Source organism: Acartia tonsa, chromosome 14, assembly GCF_053477335.1.
Source record: "Acartia tonsa isolate MP-2025a chromosome 14, ASM5347733v1, whole genome shotgun sequence".
In the NCBI taxonomy this organism is placed as follows: domain Eukaryota; kingdom Metazoa; phylum Arthropoda; class Copepoda; order Calanoida; family Acartiidae; genus Acartia; species Acartia tonsa.
Window position 1 is genome coordinate 18,855,663 of NC_137273.1, and position 23,242 is coordinate 18,878,904.

The 23,242-nt window shown below is 34.0% G+C and overlaps 2 protein-coding genes across 2 annotated transcripts; both read right to left on the reverse strand.

Annotated features, from left to right (window-relative positions):
- Window positions 1-1,182: 1,182 nt before the first annotated feature.
- On the reverse strand, window positions 1,183-8,065 carry Nurf-38 (Inorganic pyrophosphatase Nurf-38). The gene is made up of 10 exons (XM_080147673.1): window positions 7,958-8,065; window positions 7,279-7,336; window positions 6,146-6,263; window positions 5,684-5,744; window positions 5,034-5,147; window positions 4,721-4,861; window positions 4,115-4,195; window positions 3,685-3,843; window positions 2,315-2,393; window positions 1,183-1,663 (listed from the first exon to the last, which is right to left on the reverse strand). Exons 1-9 carry the CDS (start codon window positions 8,021-8,023, stop codon window positions 2,322-2,324), a joined length of 870 nt encoding a protein of 289 aa, XP_080003799.1. The 5' UTR covers window positions 8,024-8,065; the 3' UTR covers window positions 1,183-1,663; window positions 2,315-2,321.
- A 1,193-nt stretch (window positions 8,066-9,258) lies between these two features.
- LOC145305850 (uncharacterized) lies at window positions 9,259-23,131 on the reverse strand. The gene is made up of 11 exons (XM_080147672.1): window positions 23,052-23,131; window positions 21,439-21,514; window positions 20,553-20,658; window positions 19,846-19,994; window positions 19,457-19,524; window positions 18,868-18,943; window positions 16,905-17,010; window positions 13,413-13,489; window positions 12,939-13,000; window positions 11,549-11,637; window positions 9,259-9,868 (listed from the first exon to the last, which is right to left on the reverse strand). Exons 1-11 carry the CDS (start codon window positions 23,116-23,118, stop codon window positions 9,767-9,769), a joined length of 978 nt encoding a protein of 325 aa, XP_080003798.1. The 5' UTR covers window positions 23,119-23,131; the 3' UTR covers window positions 9,259-9,766.
- Between the last annotated feature and the right edge of the window lie 111 nt (window positions 23,132-23,242).

Consider the following 23,242-nt stretch of genomic DNA (forward strand, 5'->3'; position numbering starts at 1 on the left):
ATTTAAAGTACATATTCAAGATTTTGCATTTTCAAAATTCCTGTTGCATAAAATGTGTTGAAATATTAGAGTTAGACCCCATATCATTTCGAGTTAATTGTCAGGCATGTAATTTTGCATCTTTAGACACCTTAACCACCCTTGTAGGTCAATCCTAGCCAATTTGAGACAAGAAAAAATGTATAAAAAACTGCTGTCAAAACTGGCAGGATTTTTAAAATTAAAATTTTTTTGGGAAAAAATCACTTTTTTCAAGAAATTCCAAGACCTGCGAATCAGAAATTGCCTCTAATTTATGTATAAAGCTTAAAAAAACCTAATCATATAATAAAAAGTATGATTTTTTAAAAAAAGTTTGCATGAAAAAAAATCGATGTTTTTTTTTGCGATTTTACCGACTTTTTTAAAATGGGCAAAATGTGGTCAAAAAATTGTCTGATCTGCATGCGACTAGTACCGTTAGAAAGCTAATGACCTCAGCTTTCTACTCATAGTTTAAAATGTTAAAAAAAAATATTTTAAGGGGGTGTTCCACCCCCCCAAAGTCAACTGACCGAAATAGCCCCACCAGTGGGGTTATTCCGGTATAGGCCAACCGCCGCACTTAAAACCGATTTTTGACCGACTTCTAGTTGCGAGATCTTAACGGGACCAAGACAGGCTTCTTCGTTATTGCCATATCGTTCATTTGCACTCTTAAAAACCAGAAAAAGTTTTTGGAAAGTATGTTTTTTTTAAGTTGAAGCAAAAAATTGACCGGAATAACCCCGCACTACCCTAAAAAACTTAAAAACAAAGGTTAAGCAAATATTGAGTTGTAATCAGTAATATTGAATTTCGACCTCCAAATAAACTTTTGCATAACTTAAAGCAACGAAAAACTTTGAGGTTCGATAAAAACGCAACCGTATGCAAGTTAAAAGACAAAGGGAAAAGTAGGTTGCGGGAAAAATCCGTAAAGTTTGTGTGTTTTAAGTTAAAAACAGTAGTAGAACGATAAAAATTTTGACTATAGGTAGTTCTTTTCAATAAGAAATACACATATTTAGTGAATATTGTCATACATATACTATTCTTAAGCCTTAAAACACACACATTTACGGATTTTACCCTCGACCTACTTTTCCCTTTGTTTTAGAGACTTAAAGAGTAGTTTTGCAAAAGAATAAAAAAGACTTTAGGTAGATACTTGGCTTTTTATTAAAGTTTGTTAAGGCAACAACAAAAATATAAATCATATTTAATTATAGATTCCTCATTTAGATGGATATGAAAATAAAAACATTTTTCTAAAAAATGCGCAAAAAATAAATTCTTGCCAAGCAAAATATCACACGCTTGTTCACTAGATATTATTCAGGAACGAAGGGATAAGACAATGGCAGATAATCCCCCCTCCCCCCCCCCCCCCAAAGGTTTTATTACTTAAAATATTTAAAGGTAGATTAATTTATCAGACATTGTCCTCTCCCTTTCTCCTGGATGATGTTACTGTACAAAAAAAACAATTTGTTGTCAAAATCAGCTGATGTGAGAAAATCAGCTGATTAGGGCGCCATTTTATTTTTCTGTACAGTAATGATTGATCTAAGCTATCTATCTATAAGCAGAGCATTGTTTGATGATGGGATGATCTAAGTTTTATTGGTGGAATGAAGATACCCTGAAATAAAACATTCCTTTTAGCTTAATTTATGAGGTAAAGTCCCTTTCGTGGCAACGCCGCTTAAGAGGCGATTCTTCATATTTTCAAAATGGCTTTTGATAGGTTATTTTAGGTTAGGTGATTCCCCCGCTTTATTAGGCAATTGGCCCCGCAGGGTTAGGTACCCCCGAAGGGCCGGGGCTGTAAATAAGAGAAAAGCTACAGTGAAAATACGAAGAAACGCCCCTTAAGGGGCGTTGCCACGAAAGGGACAATACTCAATTTATGTATGCTACGAGTCTTTATATAAAAGTAACAGGATATATGTCAGTCTTTCTGTCTGTACCGAATGATCTCTCTAACCGCTGAACCGATATTATTCTCCTTTACAATGACACTTCTTATACGTCCTGTGAAGGTTTTTTTGGTTCAGGGTAGCAACACCCTCCTCACCAGAACGGCTTCGAAACCGATAAATAACCGGTGGATTATAACCAGTTCTCAGCCACACTGAAAAATCATGTATGGTACCGTATTAAATCCAGTTTTCTACGAATATAAAAATGCCTTCGGCATCTCGGGGCTAACCAAACTGTTTTTAATCTTACAATTGAACATTTCTATATCCGCAGAAAGCTGTTTATAATACGATGCGATAAATAACTATACCTGTAATTTACTTGAGTGAAACATAATGCCATTTGTTGACATCATCTGGAAGTGGTTGGGTCTCTCCCAGAGCTGGATTCTAAACATTAAAGATACAGTTAGGTTTTGTTAACTTACTTTTATTGTTAATGACTCGATACATTTTCCTTTTCTAACTGAGCTACTTGTAAACATAGTAGTCCTAGTTTGACACTCAACAATGAACAAAGGGATACGTTGGGTATTTTTAATTATTTAAAGGGGGGGGGGGGGGGGCGAAAGTGACACTTCTTGAAACCAAAACTAAAAGTCAAAGGAATTCAACTAAAAAAAAAGTAACCTTTCTTACAATATTGGGGTACAATATGGAACTGTGAAGAAACGGCGGCGCAACCGCCGAGAAAAGGCAAAAAAAAAATTCGGCGGGAAACAGCGGTTTTCGGAGGTTGCGCCGCCGTTTCTTCACAGTTCCATATTGTACCACTATAAAGCAACTGCCATGCAAAATCTCAGACCTATAACTCTTTTATTAGTTGAGTTCCTTTGTTGACTTTTAGTTTTGGTTTCAAGAAGTGTCACTTTCGCCCCCCTCCCCCTTTTTACATAATATGTTTTTTTATAACAAACTCAAGAAATATCTTTCACTGAACTAACCTTTCTAAAGTTGGATATCAATCACTTTAATCAAATATCATCGAACTACGCCAGCTTTTTTTTTTTTTTGGGGGGGGGGGGTTCGGGGGGGTGTACAAAATCTCAATGATGGGTAATTACAGTTTGGCCTTCCAGGTATGGCACCATTAAATTTTGGATCATGGAACGAAAACGAAATAGTGAGATTCGTCAAATTTTCACAGTAGCTTTTGATTTATTATTTTAGTTTATGTAAATGTTATTGATTGCTCCGCACGGTTAAAGCCACCCTTCCCCCTGGGCCCTCCCCCACAGGGCCAAGAAATAGGAGAAAAGCTACTGTGAAAATACGACGAAATTGCTACTTCTTTTTCTTTCAATGATGAAAGAAATCATTATAGCCCCCTACTCCCCACTTCCCATTGAGCTAAGCATATTATAATACTCGCCAGGGCTAGAAAAAAGGGGGGGGGGGGGTTGTACGGAATTTTTTTTTATTTTGGAGGGATTAATTACCTCTTTACATCCCCCCCTAGTAATTTCTTGGCCCTGCGAAATTGGAATGCAATTCTGAAAAACAATTCTAAGTAAAAATTTCCCCGCAACCCCCTTCCCTCATTTCTCCCCCTCCCCCCATTAATACCCACTTCCCTTCAGTTACATAAAACAAGTTTTACGCCAATTAAACATTTAATTTTCTGCAATTTCAAATGGAATTAATTGGCTGAATAGCAGCTTCTTGTCCTATGGGACTCTACCTGATCAATGATGGCCTGAGCAGCGGCCTGGTCAATACTGCTGCCATTGCCTAGCCCAGTGTTGGACAGCACAATTCCATCCGCGGGAGTCTCGCCAGCCATCAGCTTGGCCCAGCTGTCGTGGCAGCCGGAAATAATGTTCTCCGCGAATTCACGGTCCTTAAATATTGTTGTTTAGCGTGTTTTATCATGAAATGAAAAAAATTAACAAACAGCTTTGGCTTTATTTTGGTAAGGAAGAACATTGTTCTTTAAATATTGTTAGTTTAAAAACTTTAATATTTGATTGGGTTGTTAAAACCAACAGTTTTGGCATCTAGGGCTAACATAATACGATGCTGTACATAATTTTTCTGTATGGCTGAGAACTGGTTCTTATCCACCCACAGGATATTAATCGGTTTCGAATCTATACTGGAAAAATCTTTACCTTGGGCTTATCTTCAAATGCAAACTTGTTGGCGGGTTTTCCGTCGGGCATCTTGTAACACTTGAACCATTCTACTGTAGCCTTAATTTTAATATTGATTAGAAATTGGTCATTTTACTACAAGCTAGTAGGCATCTTGGTTAGATGAACGAACATTTCTCGGGTTTTATTTAAAGTTCAGCTTTTCTATGATTAGGGTCGATCCGTAGGTCCGGAATGGATAGCTATTATCGTTAATTAAGTCATGTTAGAAGCATTCTATCGATTTCAAACGTTGCATAGTTTATGTTTATTAACTTTATTTTTATGTGATACAATTATCCGATTTATCTGATTTTTGGAGTACTGACTTATAAGACAATAACGTACAAAGTTATAAGCCAAGCATCTTTATAATAAAGGTCTAAAAATATAAGTATGTCCTTAAACATTATCGTATTTTTCAACGAATTTACTTACAATTTTGTTTAGACTTTTATATCTACATTTTATTCTAAGTGCTAATGTTTGTTTGTCTTAGCGTTTCAGAGCTTTTTGGAAGTTGTCATCCTTGTTTTGAAAAAAAATAAGGTTATCAAAAATTAAAATTAAACTGAAGCATCTTACCGCCAAAAATCCAGGCATAACTTTCTCAACATCATGAATATCATTCAGATTCTCGGCAAGAGGATCATTAACATCAATAGCCATCACTTTCCAGTCAGTTTCTCCCTCATCAATCATAGCAAACACTCCAAGTACTTTAACCTAAAATAAATAGTAGTCACATTTCGTGAACATCACAAGTCTTAATAATTTATCTGTCTATCTGACAATCTGATTCATTTTGCAGACATCAACAAGTCACTATCTATCTATCTGACTTGCTATCTGTCTACCCACTATCTATCTACCTGGATATCAAATTATATATCTATACCTGAACGACACTGCCTCTAGCATGAATTTTCTGTCCAATTTCGCAGACATCAATTGGGTCAGCGTCACCCTTACACCCAGTGTTGCCATCAACATGGTTCGGGTCCTCCCACGTCTAAATAAAATGTATATTCTGCACAAGATTAATTTTTTACCATAAGGAGAGAGAAAAAAAGGAAAATTATTTTTAGTAGGTACCTATTCTTTCTTTATTTATTAATCTTTTTACTCCTCCCACTTATTTTTAAGCCCCCCCCCCCCCCCCCCAATTTCATCTACAAAAACCAAAAATAGTCAATTTATAATTATCACTAGAAACTGTCCCATAAGCATTTTTCTTCATCTTTCAAAGATGTCAAACAATGAATGTTTGAAGTAGGTAAAAATTGAGTGTCTTTGACTGCGACAGAATTTACCCTGAAGAAGAGACTGAAATTGAAAGCTGTGACATCTAAGGCATGTATTTTTTTACAATCTCTCAGATTGGGGGAACATTAGGAATAAAGGAGGAGGTAGGTTGTGCTAAAATTCCGTAAAGGTATTAGTTTTAAGGCTTAAAAACAGTAATAGAACGATAATGTTCACTTTTAAGCCTTAAAACTCACATCTTTAAGGAATTCTGCAGAATCTACCTTCCCCTTTGTCACTCACCTGGGGGATAGCTCCATAGTTCCAGATATATCCATGGTGGGGGAAGACATTGGCAACATATCTGGACAAATTATGTCTTCTTTTTCTTTTAGCTATATTTGCTTAGTTTTAAATAAAGCTAGTACAATCGTATTCAAAAATATGGAACAAAAAACAATCTCAAAGGTTTTTGTTAATCAAAACCAAATTAATTTAATTTTGAGTAATTCTTATTTTAAGTCTTTTATCCTGGACATGAGTGAGGACATCCTCTAGTTATAAAGTGGTTTTACTAAGTACATGAAAATGATACAACCAACTTAGTTTAAAACGGCAACATAGTCAAAACCAAAACCGCTAAAATTGTTTTACAATTTGATACTGAACAAAAAAATTAAGTAGGCCTATTTTTATTATAATACCTATTACAAAATGCAAACTACAAAAGAGGTTTTTAAATAAAAAAAGGATTTATTTTCCTACCTAAGTTTGCCCTTCTTAACATCCTGCTTCAAAGGGTTGAGTCCAGATTTGAGGTCAATTTCAATCTTGGCGTTGGACCAACGGGGAACCTCGACAACCATGTTGTACACGCCATCTCCTGTAATAGAGAATTTGTTGAACCACCAGGAGATTACGACAAACATAATTACACTAATAAATTATTAGATAAATATCTGGTTACACCAACAACTCTGTTGTAAACAAGTATTTAAAAGGGACTATGCACGAACGAGAGCAAATGATTTTAAGCACCTTCCAAATGTTTTGTTGAGTTCATAAAATAAAAAAACACGGCAAAAAAACACCAAATGCTGTAAATTGCAAAAGGCCCACTGGGGGACCTCGATAAACAAGTTTATTAATATTAATACCCAACCCGAAACTAATATGGTATACGCCACTATTATCTGTCTGTCCGTCTGAATATCTATCTAGTATCAAGTAAGTACCTAAGTATCTATCTATCCGTTATAAATATCGGATCTACTGCAGTTGACAGTAAAATATTACTGGTAACGAATATTGCCTAAAATCTTTAAATTTTAAAGGTTGCTAGCTGCCAAACGGCTGAACGTACAAACCATACCCGCACACCGTTTTAAGCGACATAAGAAGGCCTACAAATAATCTGGAATAGCCATACATCAATAATGCATAATTATCTCGCAGTGCATAGAAATGCGCGAAAAAGACCTATTTTACGCGTTTTTTCTTCAGTGGAGCTTTCCCTGTGCATCATTGGATCTTGGCTATTCCAGATTATTTGTAGGCCTTCTTATGCTGCTTAAAATGGTGTGCGAGTATGATCGGTACGTTCAACAGTTTGGCAGCTAGTAGCCTTTAAAATTCATAGATTTTAGGCAATATTCGTTACCAGCAATATTTTACCGTGAACTGCAGTAGATCCTAAATATCTATCTTAATCCATGTAAACATATATCTATCCATGTAAACATATATCTATCCATGTAAACATATATCTATCCACGTAAACATCTATTTGTCTATCCATTTATCTATCTACCAGTAGCAGACTTCATTGTAATATCATGCATGGCTGTGAAGGTTGAACATATCTATCTATCTTTCTGCCTGTCTATCTATCTATCTACCTGCAGCAGACTTCATTGGAATGTCATGCATGGCTGAGACGGGTTTACCACTAGAATCCTATAACAATTAAAATATAAAAAAAACACTATTCAATATTGATATTATAGGATACAATCAAACTGACCCCAAACCCCCATTTTTTCGGGAAGCTTTAAGCCATAAAGTAAGGTTGTAAAGGAAGTGTTAAATTCTCCCTAACCTTAATATACGTATACCTGAACAATCTAAAACCGAAGTGGATTTTCTAAACTAAATCTAACCTACCTATACAGTAGAGACATTGCTATATAGAATTGTCTTTTAACTTTGTATTATAATATCCCTAACCCTGACATAAATCAAACAACACCTTACCCATGCGGGATTGTCATAACCTAACATAACCTATACCTTAATGTAAAGACGGTATTCAATGGAGTTGGGGGCTCATAATTATAGGTTCTTTACCATATGATTTAATCCTCTTTTAACTAACCTAACCCCTGCGGGAATCTAGTCTTAACCTAACCTAACCTACCCTTACCTATGCCTTGCTGTTAAGACGGTATTCCAGAAAGAAATTATAGGTTTTATACTATTTAATCCTCTTTTGACTAACCAACCCCTGTGGGAATCTCTAAACCTAACCAGAACCTATCCCCTGCGGGATCTCTTTACCTAACCTACCCTAACCTATACCTTGATGTAAAGACGGTATTCCAGGGAGTTAGGGGCTCCTCTTTCCTCGGTGGTGTAGCCAGACATTTTGAAGTCTGAAATTTAAATTAAAATAAATTTTTATTTGTACTTTTTAATGGGATAATATCGTATTATAGACAGACAGCTTCTTACCTTTAATAAAATAACAACTAAATAACTCTAGTTTTGTAGGTACAGAAATCTTGGGACAACAAAACTGGTTCTTATCATGTGTTTTTTAATTGTAAAATGTAAAATTCGGTATGGCATAGAACCGGTTCTAATCCAGCGGAAAGTTAATCGAGTTCGAATCCATACTGGATTTTAATCTTACTCACGGAGTTATAAAACTATAAAAATTCTGTCTTTCCTATTAATTACATAAGAATTACAATTCTTATGAAAAATATATAACATATATGCAAGTATTAATTGTAATAAAAGCTCACTCATGTTTAAGAATTATCATTTAAATAAAATATAAGTTTAAATATTTAAAATAAAAAAGATATGATTCATTTTTTCTAATGTTAAATAATAAACATACAAAAAGAAGAACAATTTAAGTCTACTATCTACTAGCGAAGATTTTTTGAAGCATTTAGTTAAACAGAAGGATAAATTTAGGTAATATAAAAAACACAGGGATGAGAACAAAAATACGACTTGCATACCGAAAAAAAACACTATCACTTGAGTAGTTTCGCTACTAAAACAAAATAATTTGACTCATGACATAAATACGCGAAATGTTTACTAATACTGACTTAAAAATAGTACATTTTGCTTCAACAGCAAAAAAATATAAACAAATAAAATTTTTGCATTTTTTTTAGCAATTTTTATAAAATTACTAGGTATATATTCATAACAGTTCTTAAGTTAAGAAGCTTCCATAAATTAAAAATTATACTTTTTCTTATCAAAAGGCATTTAATTTTTATTGCCCTTTTTCTTTATCTTACAAATAGTATCAAAGCAACTCTAGAACTAAGGAATATCTGTAAGTCCGAAGTACTTTCATCCTGCTTAAACAATAAGTTTGAAACATTTCTTTTTTTGATGGATTTAAAAAATTCAGAAAAAGACTTTGAAATTAATGTACCTACATTTCGAATAATTTAAACAATTATTCCTTGCTGTAGATTAAATTATTGGTTGAAAAGTATAGACACTGCCATGTTATGTTTCATAAAGTGCAAAAAGAATTGTATAATTTACAATTCAATGAGAATAATTGTCCTTGTTAATTTACTAACAATAGAGTATTTTAATTGTTATAATTACTACCTTGTTATAAATTCTATTTTTATAGTAGAAAACTACTTTTCATAGTTTTAAATGTACGTGTACATATATTGACTTTTCTACTGTAAGAGCGTTTATAAAAAAAAAAACATTTTTGTAGGTAAAGAGTCGCAAAGATATTATTTCCCACAGGTATAGATCAAAAAGAGATAATAAATCTACTAAATTTGTTTTGGGTTTTAGGGAAGGGTTATCCAGAGTCCGATTTTTGTGCTGATGGGATTTTCTCAAGTTTTACAAATATTTTGAAAGGGTTGTTTAATGTTTACTTATATCAAATGTACTAAAAAAGGGTCAAAACCAAATATTAATTAACATTTTAGAAGGGGTATTTAAGTGACGATTTGTACTTTAAAAACTCGCGTCTATTCTCGGTCTACTGGGTGTCTGTCATTGTAATTCTACATATTGTACTTTTGGTTCCCTGATTTTCTGAAGTCAGGATTCAGATACAGCCGTTATTGAGATCTCTCTTACATACAGTGGGTTTTATTTTCATTATCACCGTTCCTCTTTCCGTAATTCCATTTTCAACTTTTTGTTTTGTAGTTTGAGATTTTGGTTTTGTAGCTCGAGTATGCTTCGCTTCAACCTCTGCTCTTCCTATAATAGTTATTTATACTATCGTATTATAAACAGCTTTCCGCGGATATAAAATGTACAATCATAAGATTGAAACCAGTGATGCCGAAGTCACGAATTTACAAAACCGGTTTTAATATTATGATTAGGTACACATATTCAATATTTGTTGAAAATTAGATTTGATACGACATAGGCGTCCAAGGGGGGGGGTAATGGGCCATTTGGCACCCCCAAACGATTTTGGGGGTGCCGTAGGCACCCCCAAAATTTTGTGAACAATACCCCCCCCCAAAAAAAATTACCCCTACCTTGGGGGTGCCGTAGGCACCCCCAACGATTTTGGGGGGGGTATTTACCCCACCCAAACTATTTTGGGGGGGGTAATTACCCCCCCCAAATTGAATGTTCTTAAAAAAAAAAATTTTACTGAAAATTTTTTTTTGGGGGGGGGGGGAGTAAATACCATCCCGGGGATTTATGATGTAATTGTAAAGCACTGAAGATTCCATAAAATAGATACCTAACTAAATCAAATATTTCATTAAATAATGAAAAAGAATTTCTATAGGCGATTTCTTTTGGGAGGATGTCAGGGTGTCTCAAAACTAGTTATAAAACTTACCAGGACCTATAAGACGCTTCACTTTAAAGTATAATCATATTGGTTCATTGGTTAGTGAGTTAATTATTGTATTTTTATGTTCTAAAGAATGAGATACTACTATATATTTGAATAGTAGTGGCGCCCTTAGCATCTAAGAACTCGTGTTTTCTAAAGGGTAAAAAGGGAGGAGAAAAATAGCCTAAAACCACTCAAAGGATTGACCTATAATAGTGTGGAACCATCATGGGATCTATGTGAAGCTTTCCTAAAAAGGAGAACTCAGTATTAAAAGTAATGAAATCTGAAGCTATGGTCAAATAAACCTTACTTACTTCTTTATGTTATAGGATAGTACTTATTAACCTAAAAGATTAGGTAGGTGCTTTTTTTACATAATTAAATTACCCCCCCCAAAAATTTTACCCCCGGGGTAAATTAGTTTGGGGGGGGTAATTACCCCCCCCAACAGATTTGGGGGGAGTATTTACCCCCCCCAACAGACTTTAGGGGGGGTAATTACCCCCCCCAATCAAATTTTACCCCCGGGGTAAAAATTTTGGGGGGGGTAAAAAAAAATTTCGGCGCGCTTCGCGCGCCATTTTACCCCCCCCAAACACGAATTACCCCCCCCCCTAAAATTTTTTACCCCCCCCCAAAAAAAAAGCTTGGACGCCCCTGTGATACGATACATGATTGTAGCTTTAATCCGGTTCTAATCCAGCAGATTCGTAGGTTTCGAAGCCATACTGGAAAAAACAAGGACAATTTAAACAAATCCCAATATGTAAACACCAAAAATAGCCTAAAATCATCCGGAACCTACGTAAAAAAGGACTAGTTGCTTCACCCTTAGCATCTAGGGGGAGGTCAAGAAAAGAGCTTGAAACCACCGCAAGACCTTCATAAAGCTTCCCTGAAGAGTACAATATATTCAGACCAGCAATTATCGAGATATTAAGCTTCAGACAAAAAAAACCTTACTACTTTATATAATAGGATTGGATATATATGATGAACTTAAATACACATAATCTTAGTTAGGTCCAAACACTAAGGAACAATGGCTACACAAACACATACACATACAAACTTACCAGAACGCCAGGTAGAATAGCTTTCAGGTAGGATGCCTGTGGATTTCCCCAGTCAAGACTGTCCACCTCAAATATATCTCCGCCATATTCTAGGCAAAATATAAAAATTATATGATGTATTCATTTACTAGCGGGTGTGCCCCAACTATCTAGCGGTTCTGTATTTAAGGGATATCAATAGGCAGAAAAATAGTCTAAAACTATAATGGGACCAATGCAGGGTTGTCATTTTGGGCGGGCGCTTTTGGGCGGGCAGTTTTGGGCGGGCGCTTTTGGGCCGCCCAATATAAAGTCCTTTTGGGCAGTTTTGGACACCCCCTTTTAGGGGGAGAGAAAAAGGGGAGGGGGTTAAAAAAGATGGGGGCGGTCCTATTTTTTAGGTGATATCCTTATACTAAAGTAACAGGATGTGTGTCTGTTTGTTTGTGTGTTTGTACCGAAGGATCTCGCTAACCGCTGAACCGATCGGGTTCTCTTTAACAGGGTAGCTTCTCATAGGTTCTGGGAAGGGTTTATGACTATTTTGGGGGAGGGTACCACCACCCTCCTAAGAGAAATCGCCCCTTGAAAAAAATTACACTCCCCAAAAAACTTTTTTTAAACTAAAAATAAAAATGGGGGAGGAAACCCCCCCCCCCCCCAAAAAAAAAAAATTATTCCCCCCCCCAAATTTTTTTTACTTTTTCTTTTTAAATCTAATATAATAATTGGATTATCAAATTTGACTCTTCCCTCCTCAAGTGCCCCTAGAGGCCTCTAGTTAACTATATAAATTAGTAAGATTTTTTGTATTTAGAAAAGGATTTCGCTAACTGCTGAACCGATATGGTTCTCCTTTCCAGTGGAGCCTTTTTAGGTTCTTAGATGGTTTTCGGCTATTTTATTTCTAATGATAAGTCTAGGTATGGTTTTAGGCTATTTTATATCCTTTTTATATGCTTTTTACGACATTTGCCCAAAAAGGATGCCCAAAACCACTTTTGGGCGCCCAAAACCCGCCTAAAACCCTTTTGGGCAATTGGGCCGCCCAATATCAAAAAAAGTGCCAAATTCGACAACCCTGGACCAATGTGAAGCTTACCTACAGTTAGTTCAATATGACGTTGATTGGACTGAGACTAGAAACTATTACTTCCAAGACATAGATCGTGAAAAGAAAGTGTGAGAGTCTGGACCAACGATACCATGAACGATCAATTGAAATAAAGAAGACCCCATTATAACTAAAAATTGATTAATTGTCTGTTACTACTTTTGGCATTATCATTGACGTTTAATTTTGAAAGGTTAATTTTTTCTTAAGTTAATCTACCCTTGTATAAATAAATTGAGGCGAGTAAAACAAGGATAATAATGCACATACAAAAAAAATGCGCAAAGCTTTTTTTACCTGATTTAAGAAGAGCAAGGATGCTATCAATCCCAGGTGTAGGAGCTGGTGCGCTTATATAACTAAAATAAAATGTTTTTTACTTTTAAAGAAAAGTTAGGTATTTAATCTAATACAAAACTATTTAACATTTAACTTAATGCCTCTGCCTTTTGGAATTTCATTTCTTGGGGTGTTTGTAAACATAAACTTCACTGGAAGCATTAACAGTCCACTTTTGAAAAAAGACATGAGATTTTTAGCTCGATACTTATTTAAAAACCGGCAAGAAAAGGCAAAAAAATTCGGCGGGAAACGCCGGTTTTCGGCAGTTGCGCCGCCGTTTCTTCACAGTTCCATATTGTACCCCTATAAAGGAACTGCCATGCAAAATCTCAGACCTGTAACTCTTTTTTAGTTGAGTGAGTTCCTTTGTTGACTTTTGGTTTTGGTTTCAAAAAGTGGCACATCCGCCTCCCCCCTTTATATTTTTACCTTCCCGAGGGTTCATCATTGTAGGACCAATAATCTTGCAGACCTGTGTCTTCATTTACCATCCGGAACTGACCACTCTTAATAGAAAAAATACACTGAAACAATATTTGTCTTTTTGTTGATTGCTTTTTAAGAAAGATGATTCTAAATTGTCAGAATCTAAGAATCCATGAATGAAGGAATGGAGAATTCAATCAATCAAGAATTAAACCCACCAAATAATCAATCCAACACTATCTACTAATCTATTTTTTTATGAAAATCTAACAGCTATCATATCTTTGAGTTTAATAATGCTTCGCAAAGAATCAATAAATAAACTAGTGACCTATTTTTGCATTTCTAGGTATTAATAAAACAAGGATGACAACATCCATAAGTAGCGAAGCATAGACAATTAAATAGGAATTTAGATATTAGTTGACAAAAGAATGTATATTAGGAAAAAATCACGAAACCTTTTCAACATTTGTTTTTAATTTCTTAATATTTATTTATATTTCAGTACTATGACTAACAGACTGATGGTCAAAGTAAATTACATACTGGATACAAACGGGAAATTTAATTTTGATATTTTTAACTACAAAAATTTTAAAAAACGGACCATAAACACCAAAGACATGAGGAAAAATGTGAAAAATATAAAAATAGCCAAAAACCTGCAAAAAGGCAGTCTGACCTCCATTGACGTGTTCTTGAAACGACAGGAAATTTAATTTTGATATCTATAACTGAAAAACTTTGGAAATTGGGCCATAAACACCAAAGGTATGGAGAAAAATGTGAAAAATACAAAAATAGCCTAAAACCTGCTTAAAGGCAGTCTGACCGTCATAGTTGTTTTCTTGAAACGATAGGAAATTTAATTTTGATTCTATAACTGAAAAAATTTTGGAAATCGGACCATAAACACCAAAGATATGGAGAAAAATGTGAAAAATACAAAAATAGCCTAAAACCTGCTAAAAAGCGGTCCTATCGCCAATGATGTTTTATAGTTAATTGTGCTCCTTGATAATGGGAATTTTGTCAAAAAATTTCCGCCTTTTATCTTTTATACGAGCCGAGAAAATCACGTTTCCCCCGAACTAAGACAGACATACGGACATACAGACAGACGGACAGACGGACATTTCAAATTATAGAGTAGTTTAAATATTTATCTAACATATTTATATATCACTATCTTTCTGTCTATGAAAATCTATCTATCAAACTCAGAGATGGGAAAAAACCAGGTTTTTTTTAAAAAGATCAAACCAGTATGGTTTTTTTGGTTTAAACCGGTTTTTATTGGTTTTTATTAATAAAAACCAGGTTTTTTTTGTTTTTTTAATATTTTTTTTGTTTTTTTTAATAATATCCAAATTAAAGTAATGTATTCTAATTTAGTATAAAGGGGTAGTTTCACGAAATGCATTTGAACTTAATTTAGTGAACCGCATATTTCATCCTGGTTAAATGGTTAAACTACATTCATATGGCAATGGCATATATTTGAAAAAAAATCAATTTTCTACCACATAGTTTTTGAAATATCAAGACTTGAAAATCGTCTTTTTAAATTGCATATATCACAAAAAGACAATTTTCAGGTCTTGATATTTTAAAAACTACGTGGTAGAAAATTGAATTTATTTCAAATATATGCTATTTAAATGTAGTTTACCCCATTAACTACGAAACAAGGATGACAACATCCATAAGTAGCGAAGCACAAAAAATCGTAGATGGGAATACGTACAGGTAGATTTAAAAGGTTTTTACTAAAATCAAGAATAGATTTATTGGATAAGATAAATATGAAACCTTGTTTTATTTTGTATGATGACGATGGTCAAAGTAAATTATATTAAAGATGCTCATAACAATGGGAAAAATTATTTTGATACTGATATCCCATAAAAGTTTGAAAATTGGATCAAAATAAACAAAGATCTTGGGAAATATGTAAAACATATAAAAATAGCCAAAAACCTGATAAAAGGCAGTCTGGCCGCCATGGTTGTTTTCTTGAAACGACAAAAAAATTAATTTTTAAATCCTTAAAAACTTAAAAAATTTGGAAAATCGGACCATATACACTGAAGATATGGAAAAAAGTGTTAAATATATTTATAAATAGCCTAAAACCTGCCAAAAAGGCAGTCTGGCCGTCATGGTTATTTCCTTTAAAGACGGGAAATTTAATTTTGATATCTACAACTGAAAAAATTTTGAAAATCGGACTATAAACACTGAAGATATGGAGAAAAATGTTAAAAATATAAAAAAAACAGCCTAAAACCTGCTGAAAAGGCAGTCTGGCCGTCATGGTTGTCTTCTTTAAAAGACGGGAAATTTAATTTTGATATCTATAACTGAAAAATTTTTGAAAATCGGACCATACACTGAAGATATGGAAAAAAAATGTGAAAAATATAAAAATAGCCTAAAACCTGCTAAAAAGGCAGTCTGGCCTTCATGATTGTTTCTTTAAACGACAGGAAATTTAATTTTGATATCTGTAACTGAAAAAATTTTGAAAATCGGACCATAAACACTGAAGATATAGAGAAAAATGTGAAAAATATAAAAATAGCCTAAAACCTGCTAAAAATCGGTCCGACCGCAAATGATGTTTTATAGTCAATTGTGCTTCTTAATAATGGGAATGTTGTCAAAAAATTTCAGCATTCTATCTTTTATAGGAGCTGAGTAAATCCCATTTCCCCCATAGCGTTACGGACTGACGGACTGACTGACTGACTGACTGACGGACGGACAAAGTGAATTATAGAGTAGCTTCGCTACTAAAAATATGCGGTTCACTAAATTAAGTTCAAATGCATTTCGTGAAACTACCCCTTTAGTATAAAGATTTAAACTATTAAAAGAATTTTGAATTAGGTATTTATGTTTTTGACTGTATTTTTTACATTATAAAAAGACTAGCGGCTAGGCCCCTAGAGGCCTCTAGGGGCACTTGAGGAGGAGAGAGTCGAATTTAATAATTGAATTTTTTATTTTATATTTTGTAAAAAAAAGTAAAAAAAATTTTTTTGGGGGGGGCGAACATTTTTTTTTTGGGGGGGGGGGGTTGCCTTCCCCCCTCATTTTTAAATTTAGTTAAAAAGTTTTAAAAAAAAAATTTTCGGAGGGGGGGTTGGAGGTGTACCACCCCCAAAGAAAATAGTTATAAACCTTCCCGGGACCTATGAGAAGCTACCCTGTTAAGGAGAACCCAATCGGTTCAGCGGTTAGCGAGATCCTTTGGTACAAACATACAAACACACAAACACACATACAAACATCCTGTTACTTTATTATAAGGATAATAGATAAGATAGCCATTGGGTATCTGTCTATCTTACCTTTCTATCCTTATGTTTTATCTTGCTGAGAGAATTATTTTGTGCTTTGCAATTCATCTACCTATTATAAAATACACTTCTTGCATAAATATCTATCTGTCTATCTTTACAGTTGGCTATTGGGTATCTAACTTACCTTTCTATCCTTATGTTTAATTTTGCTGAGTGAATTATAAATTTCTGCTTTGCTATAGTTCTTCCCTGTTGCCTCGTTGAATTTATCCACCAACTTGCCCCACAATCTGATAAAAGCAAAAAATGATGAACATTGCAATTTGTGATATTTATTTTGTTTAAATTGATGTACATAATAAAGGGGGGGGGGGCGAAAGTGACACTTTTTGTAACCAAAACTAAAAGTCAACAAAGGAACTCAACTAAAAAAAGAGTTACAGGTCTGAGATTTTGCATGGCAGTTGCTTTATAGGGGTACAATATGGAACTGTGAAGAAACAGCGGCGAAACCGCCGAAAACCGCCGTTTCCCGCCGAAATTTTTTTTGCCTTTTCTCGGCGGTTTTCGGCGGTTGCGCCGCCGTTTTTTCACAGTTCCATATTGTACCCCTATAAAGCAACTGCCATGCAAAATGTCAGACCTGTAACTCTTTTTTTAGTTGAGTTCCTTTGACTTTTAGTTTTGGTTTCAAAAAGTGTCACTTTCGCCCCCCCCTTTTATATATGTTGTTACTTTAGATTGTGTTGTCCGCTGATAAGAATATGGATTTGTTTAACTTGTCCTATTGTTAGTAAAATATTTATAAATGTTGTTACACTGTTTATTAATTAAGTTTATTTTATTTAATATAAAGCATAGACGTCATATTTCTCTAATTGCAGATATTAGTGTGCATTATATTATTCAAGGTTTGATTATTTGCTTATGTATTTCTGTCTATTACAGATTATAAAATGGTTGGTTAGTATGTGCACTAGGTGATCTGATTGAAGTCCTAAAAGGTGCGTTTCATGTCATTATCAGTACATCCTCAATGATGATACCCTTCTGTAGATTAAAATTAGTAGTTAAAACATTTGAACTCTCAAGTTAGTGAATTAACCAATCAAAATTCACTTAAGTTCCCAAAGTTGTTAAGCCAGCAAATAAGAAAACGTTATTATAAAACTTTGGGGACTAGTGTAATCAACAGCCTATTGTCCCTTCTCTCTCTAAACAGGAATAAAGTCACTTGACTGAATCACTTGACTGTATTATGTATCAATATAACTGAATTAAATCATACATCTTTTATCCACCTGTTTCAATATTAATAATTTAAATATCTAGTTTAACTAACTATAAAGGAAGTTAGTAAAATTGTGACCAAAAAACAACAAAAATCTTAGTACTATGATCTTTAAAAAGAACAAAAAATATCTTCTTAAAAATCTTTCTTTATATTTAACGTTATCAGTCTTTATATGGTATAAAATTTTAGATCATGGAAAGAAAACGAAATAGCGGGATTCGTCGTATAATATACTATTTACACAGTAGCTTTTCTCCTATTTCTAGCCTAACTTAAAATAACCTATTTGAAGCTACTGTGAAAATACAACAAAATCCGCTACTTCGTTTTCTTTCCATTATCCAAAAAAACTTTATGATCATTTACCTATGTAGGTATTTCTTTTGCTATTTTTAAATTTCAGCTATTTTATTCAATAACTATTTACAGGTGAATAGAAATAAATATGCATTATTTATCATTACCACATCATAATTATGACAAATTAAGGATTGACAGGTGCAATAGTAAGGAAGTATCAAATTTAGGAATAAAATAGAGATAATCTAGAGACACACTCTAAATCGGCCAATTGGAAATCAGTGGAGGAACAATCCGTTTTTACTATTGTTTAGAAAGTGTACAGATTTAAGTGAGGTTATTTTTTATTTCATTCAGAAGAAAAGTAAAAATAATTATGTAAAAGGTTTGGTACCCTCCCCAAAATTAGCTGTAAACCTTCCCTGGACCTATGAAAAGATACATTGTATAGGAAAACTATGGCAGTTTAGCGGATAGCGAGATTTTTCGTTTCAGATTGACAGACAGGCATCCTATTACTTTAGTATAAGGATTATTTGAAAAAAGTACTTACTCATTGCATTGTTGTTTCGACATAGAGCTTCCATGAAAAATTAATCCCCTAATTTCACTGTCACCAGTCATAATTGCTAAAAAACAAAGATTAAAGGAATCCTGCATGAAATACACCGCTCTAACTGCTGAAAGACTGCCACAAGAAGACCCGATAACCAAAATTTTAAACCTCCAGCTTTAAAAAACAAAATTAAAAGTTAGATGCATTTTAAAATGACATATTAGGTACCTATATGAAAATTTGAAAGCTGGAGGCTTTAAATTTTGGGTAGGTAGGTATTTAGTAGAAAATGTTTTAACAAATGACGTTCAAAAAGTTTATGTTAATGTTACTTTTCATCAAAGGGATAGTTTTAAACAGGGCATTTTGTAAATTAATCTTTTTATTGTTGGCTTCTTACCCAGGAATAAGGTATAGCCAACAGGAGAAATAAATCTAAAATGATATTTGGGGGGCAGATAAAAAGGTAGTCAATTATACTAAGTGTTGCCCCCCCCCCCCCCCAAAGACAGCTGAAAATCACATATAGGTTTAGTGATTTTTTCCATAATGAATTTGGTTGTTGGTATAAGCTGTTTCTTCTTACCTCTTAATTGCTCCCTGTCTTCTTTTGTAAATGCAGCTGCTCCTTTCACTTTTGTCTTATTGGGTTCACTAGATAATCAATACATTTACGGCGTTGCTACATAAGACCTATTATGAAAGACCTAATGCTACAAAAGATCTAATCTTACAAAAGACCTAAATTGCCTTTTGTAAGATTAGATATTTTGTAGGATAAGTTATTTTGCAATTTAGGTTTTTAGTAGTAACGTCAGAATTACAGTTAATCAAGGATGACAACATTCATTAGAGCGATACTATACAAATCAAACAGACATACGAACATACATACGAACATTAACAAATGTAGGGTTACAAGCCAAAAGCTTTGAAACTTTGGACTTTAAAAAAACAACTTAAATGGATAGCTACCTTTTAATAATGACATCCGGATCAGTGCCGGTCTGTTGTTGTTGCTGCTCTACCAGTTCAATTTCAGTTGTCACTGTCAGCCAGAATTGAAACTCCTCGCCCGTTTCTGGGTCAACTACGCCACCTTCTACCATTCGTCTGCTTCTTTCCTAAACAACAACAAAAATATTAACTGTGTAGGTAACGAATCTGCAGGGGCGTATATTCTGCACCATATTATTTTTTTTCTCGTCTGCAAAATATTTCATTTTTTCCCCACTATTTTTTTCCCCAAGAGGGGAAAAATATTAAATATAATATTCGTTTTTTTTAACCCTCCAAGGAGGAAAAGAAATGCTTTCAGTAGGTAACTACTGTTAATTTTTTCATTTATTTTCCTCCTAATATACAATATACATTTCTTATTTTTTCCTTTCCTCCTTTAGCAAGAGATCCCATAGAGAATGTACATTGTACACTGCACCCCTGATAAGGATGTTAACATTACGAAACTGATCACAGTCACATTGACGAAAGAAAGCAGGATATACCCAAACACTGCCATTAATACAATATAAAACCGTGAAAAGAACGAAAACTTAAAAATCTATGAATTGAGCTGGCCCGTGTTACAAACTGACTGACTAAGTGAATTATAGAGTAGCTACCTAGCTTTTTTACTAGGTAAAAATATAAAGAATAAAGATTTTTAGAATATTAAGTTTTACCTTAATTTCAGCTGTTTTCATTCTGTTGATGCATCCAAATATTTGATTCTTATTATAATTCATTCCAGACTCCAAATTAAACTGATCCACCAGTCTTTTGGATAACCTAAATAAACATATTTTTATTCAAAGAAAAGTTTTCCTATAACTAGGGTCTGTACGTCGTCTGTCACAGTTGGGTCACCGGAATATCTATAATACAAAGTAGAATGATGTCTGTCCGTCCGTCCGTCTGAAGCTTAACATCTCGGTAACCACTGAACCGATTGGATTCTACTCTTCAGGGTATATTATACCTATCGGTCCTGTGGTGGTTTTAAGCTATTTTCTTGGGAAATGGGACACCCCCAACCCCCAAAAAATGAAAATTTTCCTCCAATTTTTTTTTTGCAGAAAATTTCCTTGGTCCTTTTTTTTTGCAGAAGATTTCCTAGGTCCTTTTTTTATGCAGAAGATTTCTTTGGTCCTTTTTTTATGCAGAAGATTTCCTTAGTCCTTAAACGAATTTCGCCTAAATTTTTTTTTTGATCACCTCTTGGGGTAAAGCCCCTAGAGGCGAAGCCGCTAGTTTGGTATAAAGCAGAGGCTTCCAAGGAAGGTGGGGGTGTTTCCATCCCCTGGCAAAATTAAAGGGGTGGGGATTCACTCCCCTATACATTTCACTAGGTACACTTGACAAAAATTTTAAATTTTTGAGATTGTCAAAATTACCCCGTGGCAAAGCCGCAAAACCCTCTGCACGCAACTGGTATAAAGAATTGAAAAAAGAATATTTAGAATTCATGTTTAAGGATCAAAGCTTCTCTGAAATAATAAAGTATTTTAATTTCTGCTGAACGGATGGACTGACATGCTATGATTATAGAGTAGCTACTAAACTACTTACTCCGCCTGTCTTTCTTGATTGTGAATGTTGGTATATATCACCAACCCTTTCAACTCTTCATCTCTCGTCACAATATCTTTAAAAAACAAGAAAATTTAAAAGCAAAGCTTTTCTGTAACTCGTGTCGATGACTCGATATATCAGTCTATACGTCCGAACGTCCGTAACGGTAAGCTCTTTATAATAGGTAAAAGATTGTTAGGTACGATTTAGAAAGCGTTACAAATCTGTAATTGTTATCAGAAAGTCCGTACGTCCATTTAAAACATGCTGATTTTCTACTTTTAGAACTAAAATATTTATATTCTGCTTATTTAGTACTCACAATTTACATGTAACAAGTGTCCATGTTCGATTGTCCTACCATTTCAGAGCTTCGCTCTTATTGATGTCGTCATCCTTGTTATCAAATAGTACCGCAGCAAAATTTGAAATGTATTTCATTGGATATTTTAAACTATTTGAATTAATTTTAAGCAACTAAAAGACGTGTAGTTACTAGTTATTCTCATAAAACTAAATTATTGTTGATAGTTTACATATGTTTCTTATCATAATTTTCAAAATAAAATAAACAAACATTTCCATAATAAAAATTAAGCATTTAACGTTTATTATCAAAGAATAATAAATCAGTTTTTAGGGATGAATTATATCATAAGATAAATTGGATTTCTAATCAAAAGTTTTTTACTTTTATGTACCTAGGTAGGTAAGAATTAAGTATGTGAAAATCACAATTTGACGAATATTTTTTGTTCAATTCTAAAGGGTTAGTTCAACACAATGCTTTTGAACAAAAAAGGAGGTGGGGGGGGGGGGGGGAGGGTTTGTCATGTACCGGGATCATTAACCCAAAACCATCTTTAATGATACACATTTTTTTACCATACATTGATAAAAAAAATAAGTAAAAGGGAGAAAGAATTTTAGTACCTAGGCATTCTACCACGTTGTTTTGAAAAGGGGGAGGGCGAAAGTGACACTTTTTGAAACCAAAACTAAGAGTCAACAAAGGAACTGAACTAAAAAAAGGGTTACAGGTCTGAGATTTTGCATGGCAGATGCTTTATAGGGGTACAATATGGAACTGTGAAGAAACGGCGGCGCAACCGCCGAAAACCGCCGTTTCCCGCCGTAATTTTTGTTGCCTTTTCTCGGCGGTTTTCGGCGGTTGCGCCGCCGTTTCTTCACAGTTCCATATTGTACCCCTATAAAGCAGCTGCCATGCAAAATGTCAGACCTGTAACACTTTTTTTAGTTGAGTTCCTTTGACTTTTAGTTTTGGTTTCAAAAAGTGTCACTTTCCCCCCCCCCCCCTTCATACTTTATTTTTTTTTGATTTATGCAAGTTTAACGAGAGACTAATTTTCACAAACTTAGCTAGCAAGAAGATACTTTTTAGTGGTTCTATTTGTTTTGTTAATTATTGCTGTAAAAAACTTTGCTTCAATATTTTTTTAGATTGTTTCCTTTACTGATTTAAATTGGAAATTCTTGGATGCTTAAACGACCTGGTATTATATAGTTATTTATTCGTTATAATAAATTTAATGCTAGATATACGGTTCTTAGGTTATCTTTTTCCTTGCCAATACTAAAGTATTTCGTACCTCTCAAAAGATTTTTCTCCTCCTGGGTAAATTTTGCCCTTTGGCCCATTTCATCATCGTCAGACATTATGAATTTCTGAAAATCTAAATTATCAATTTCTATCTTCGTAAGTACTTATGTCTTTAAGAAGAATAGATAAATCTTTTTTTTAATATTAATGAACACATCCCATTAGGTGAATTCGGAAGGG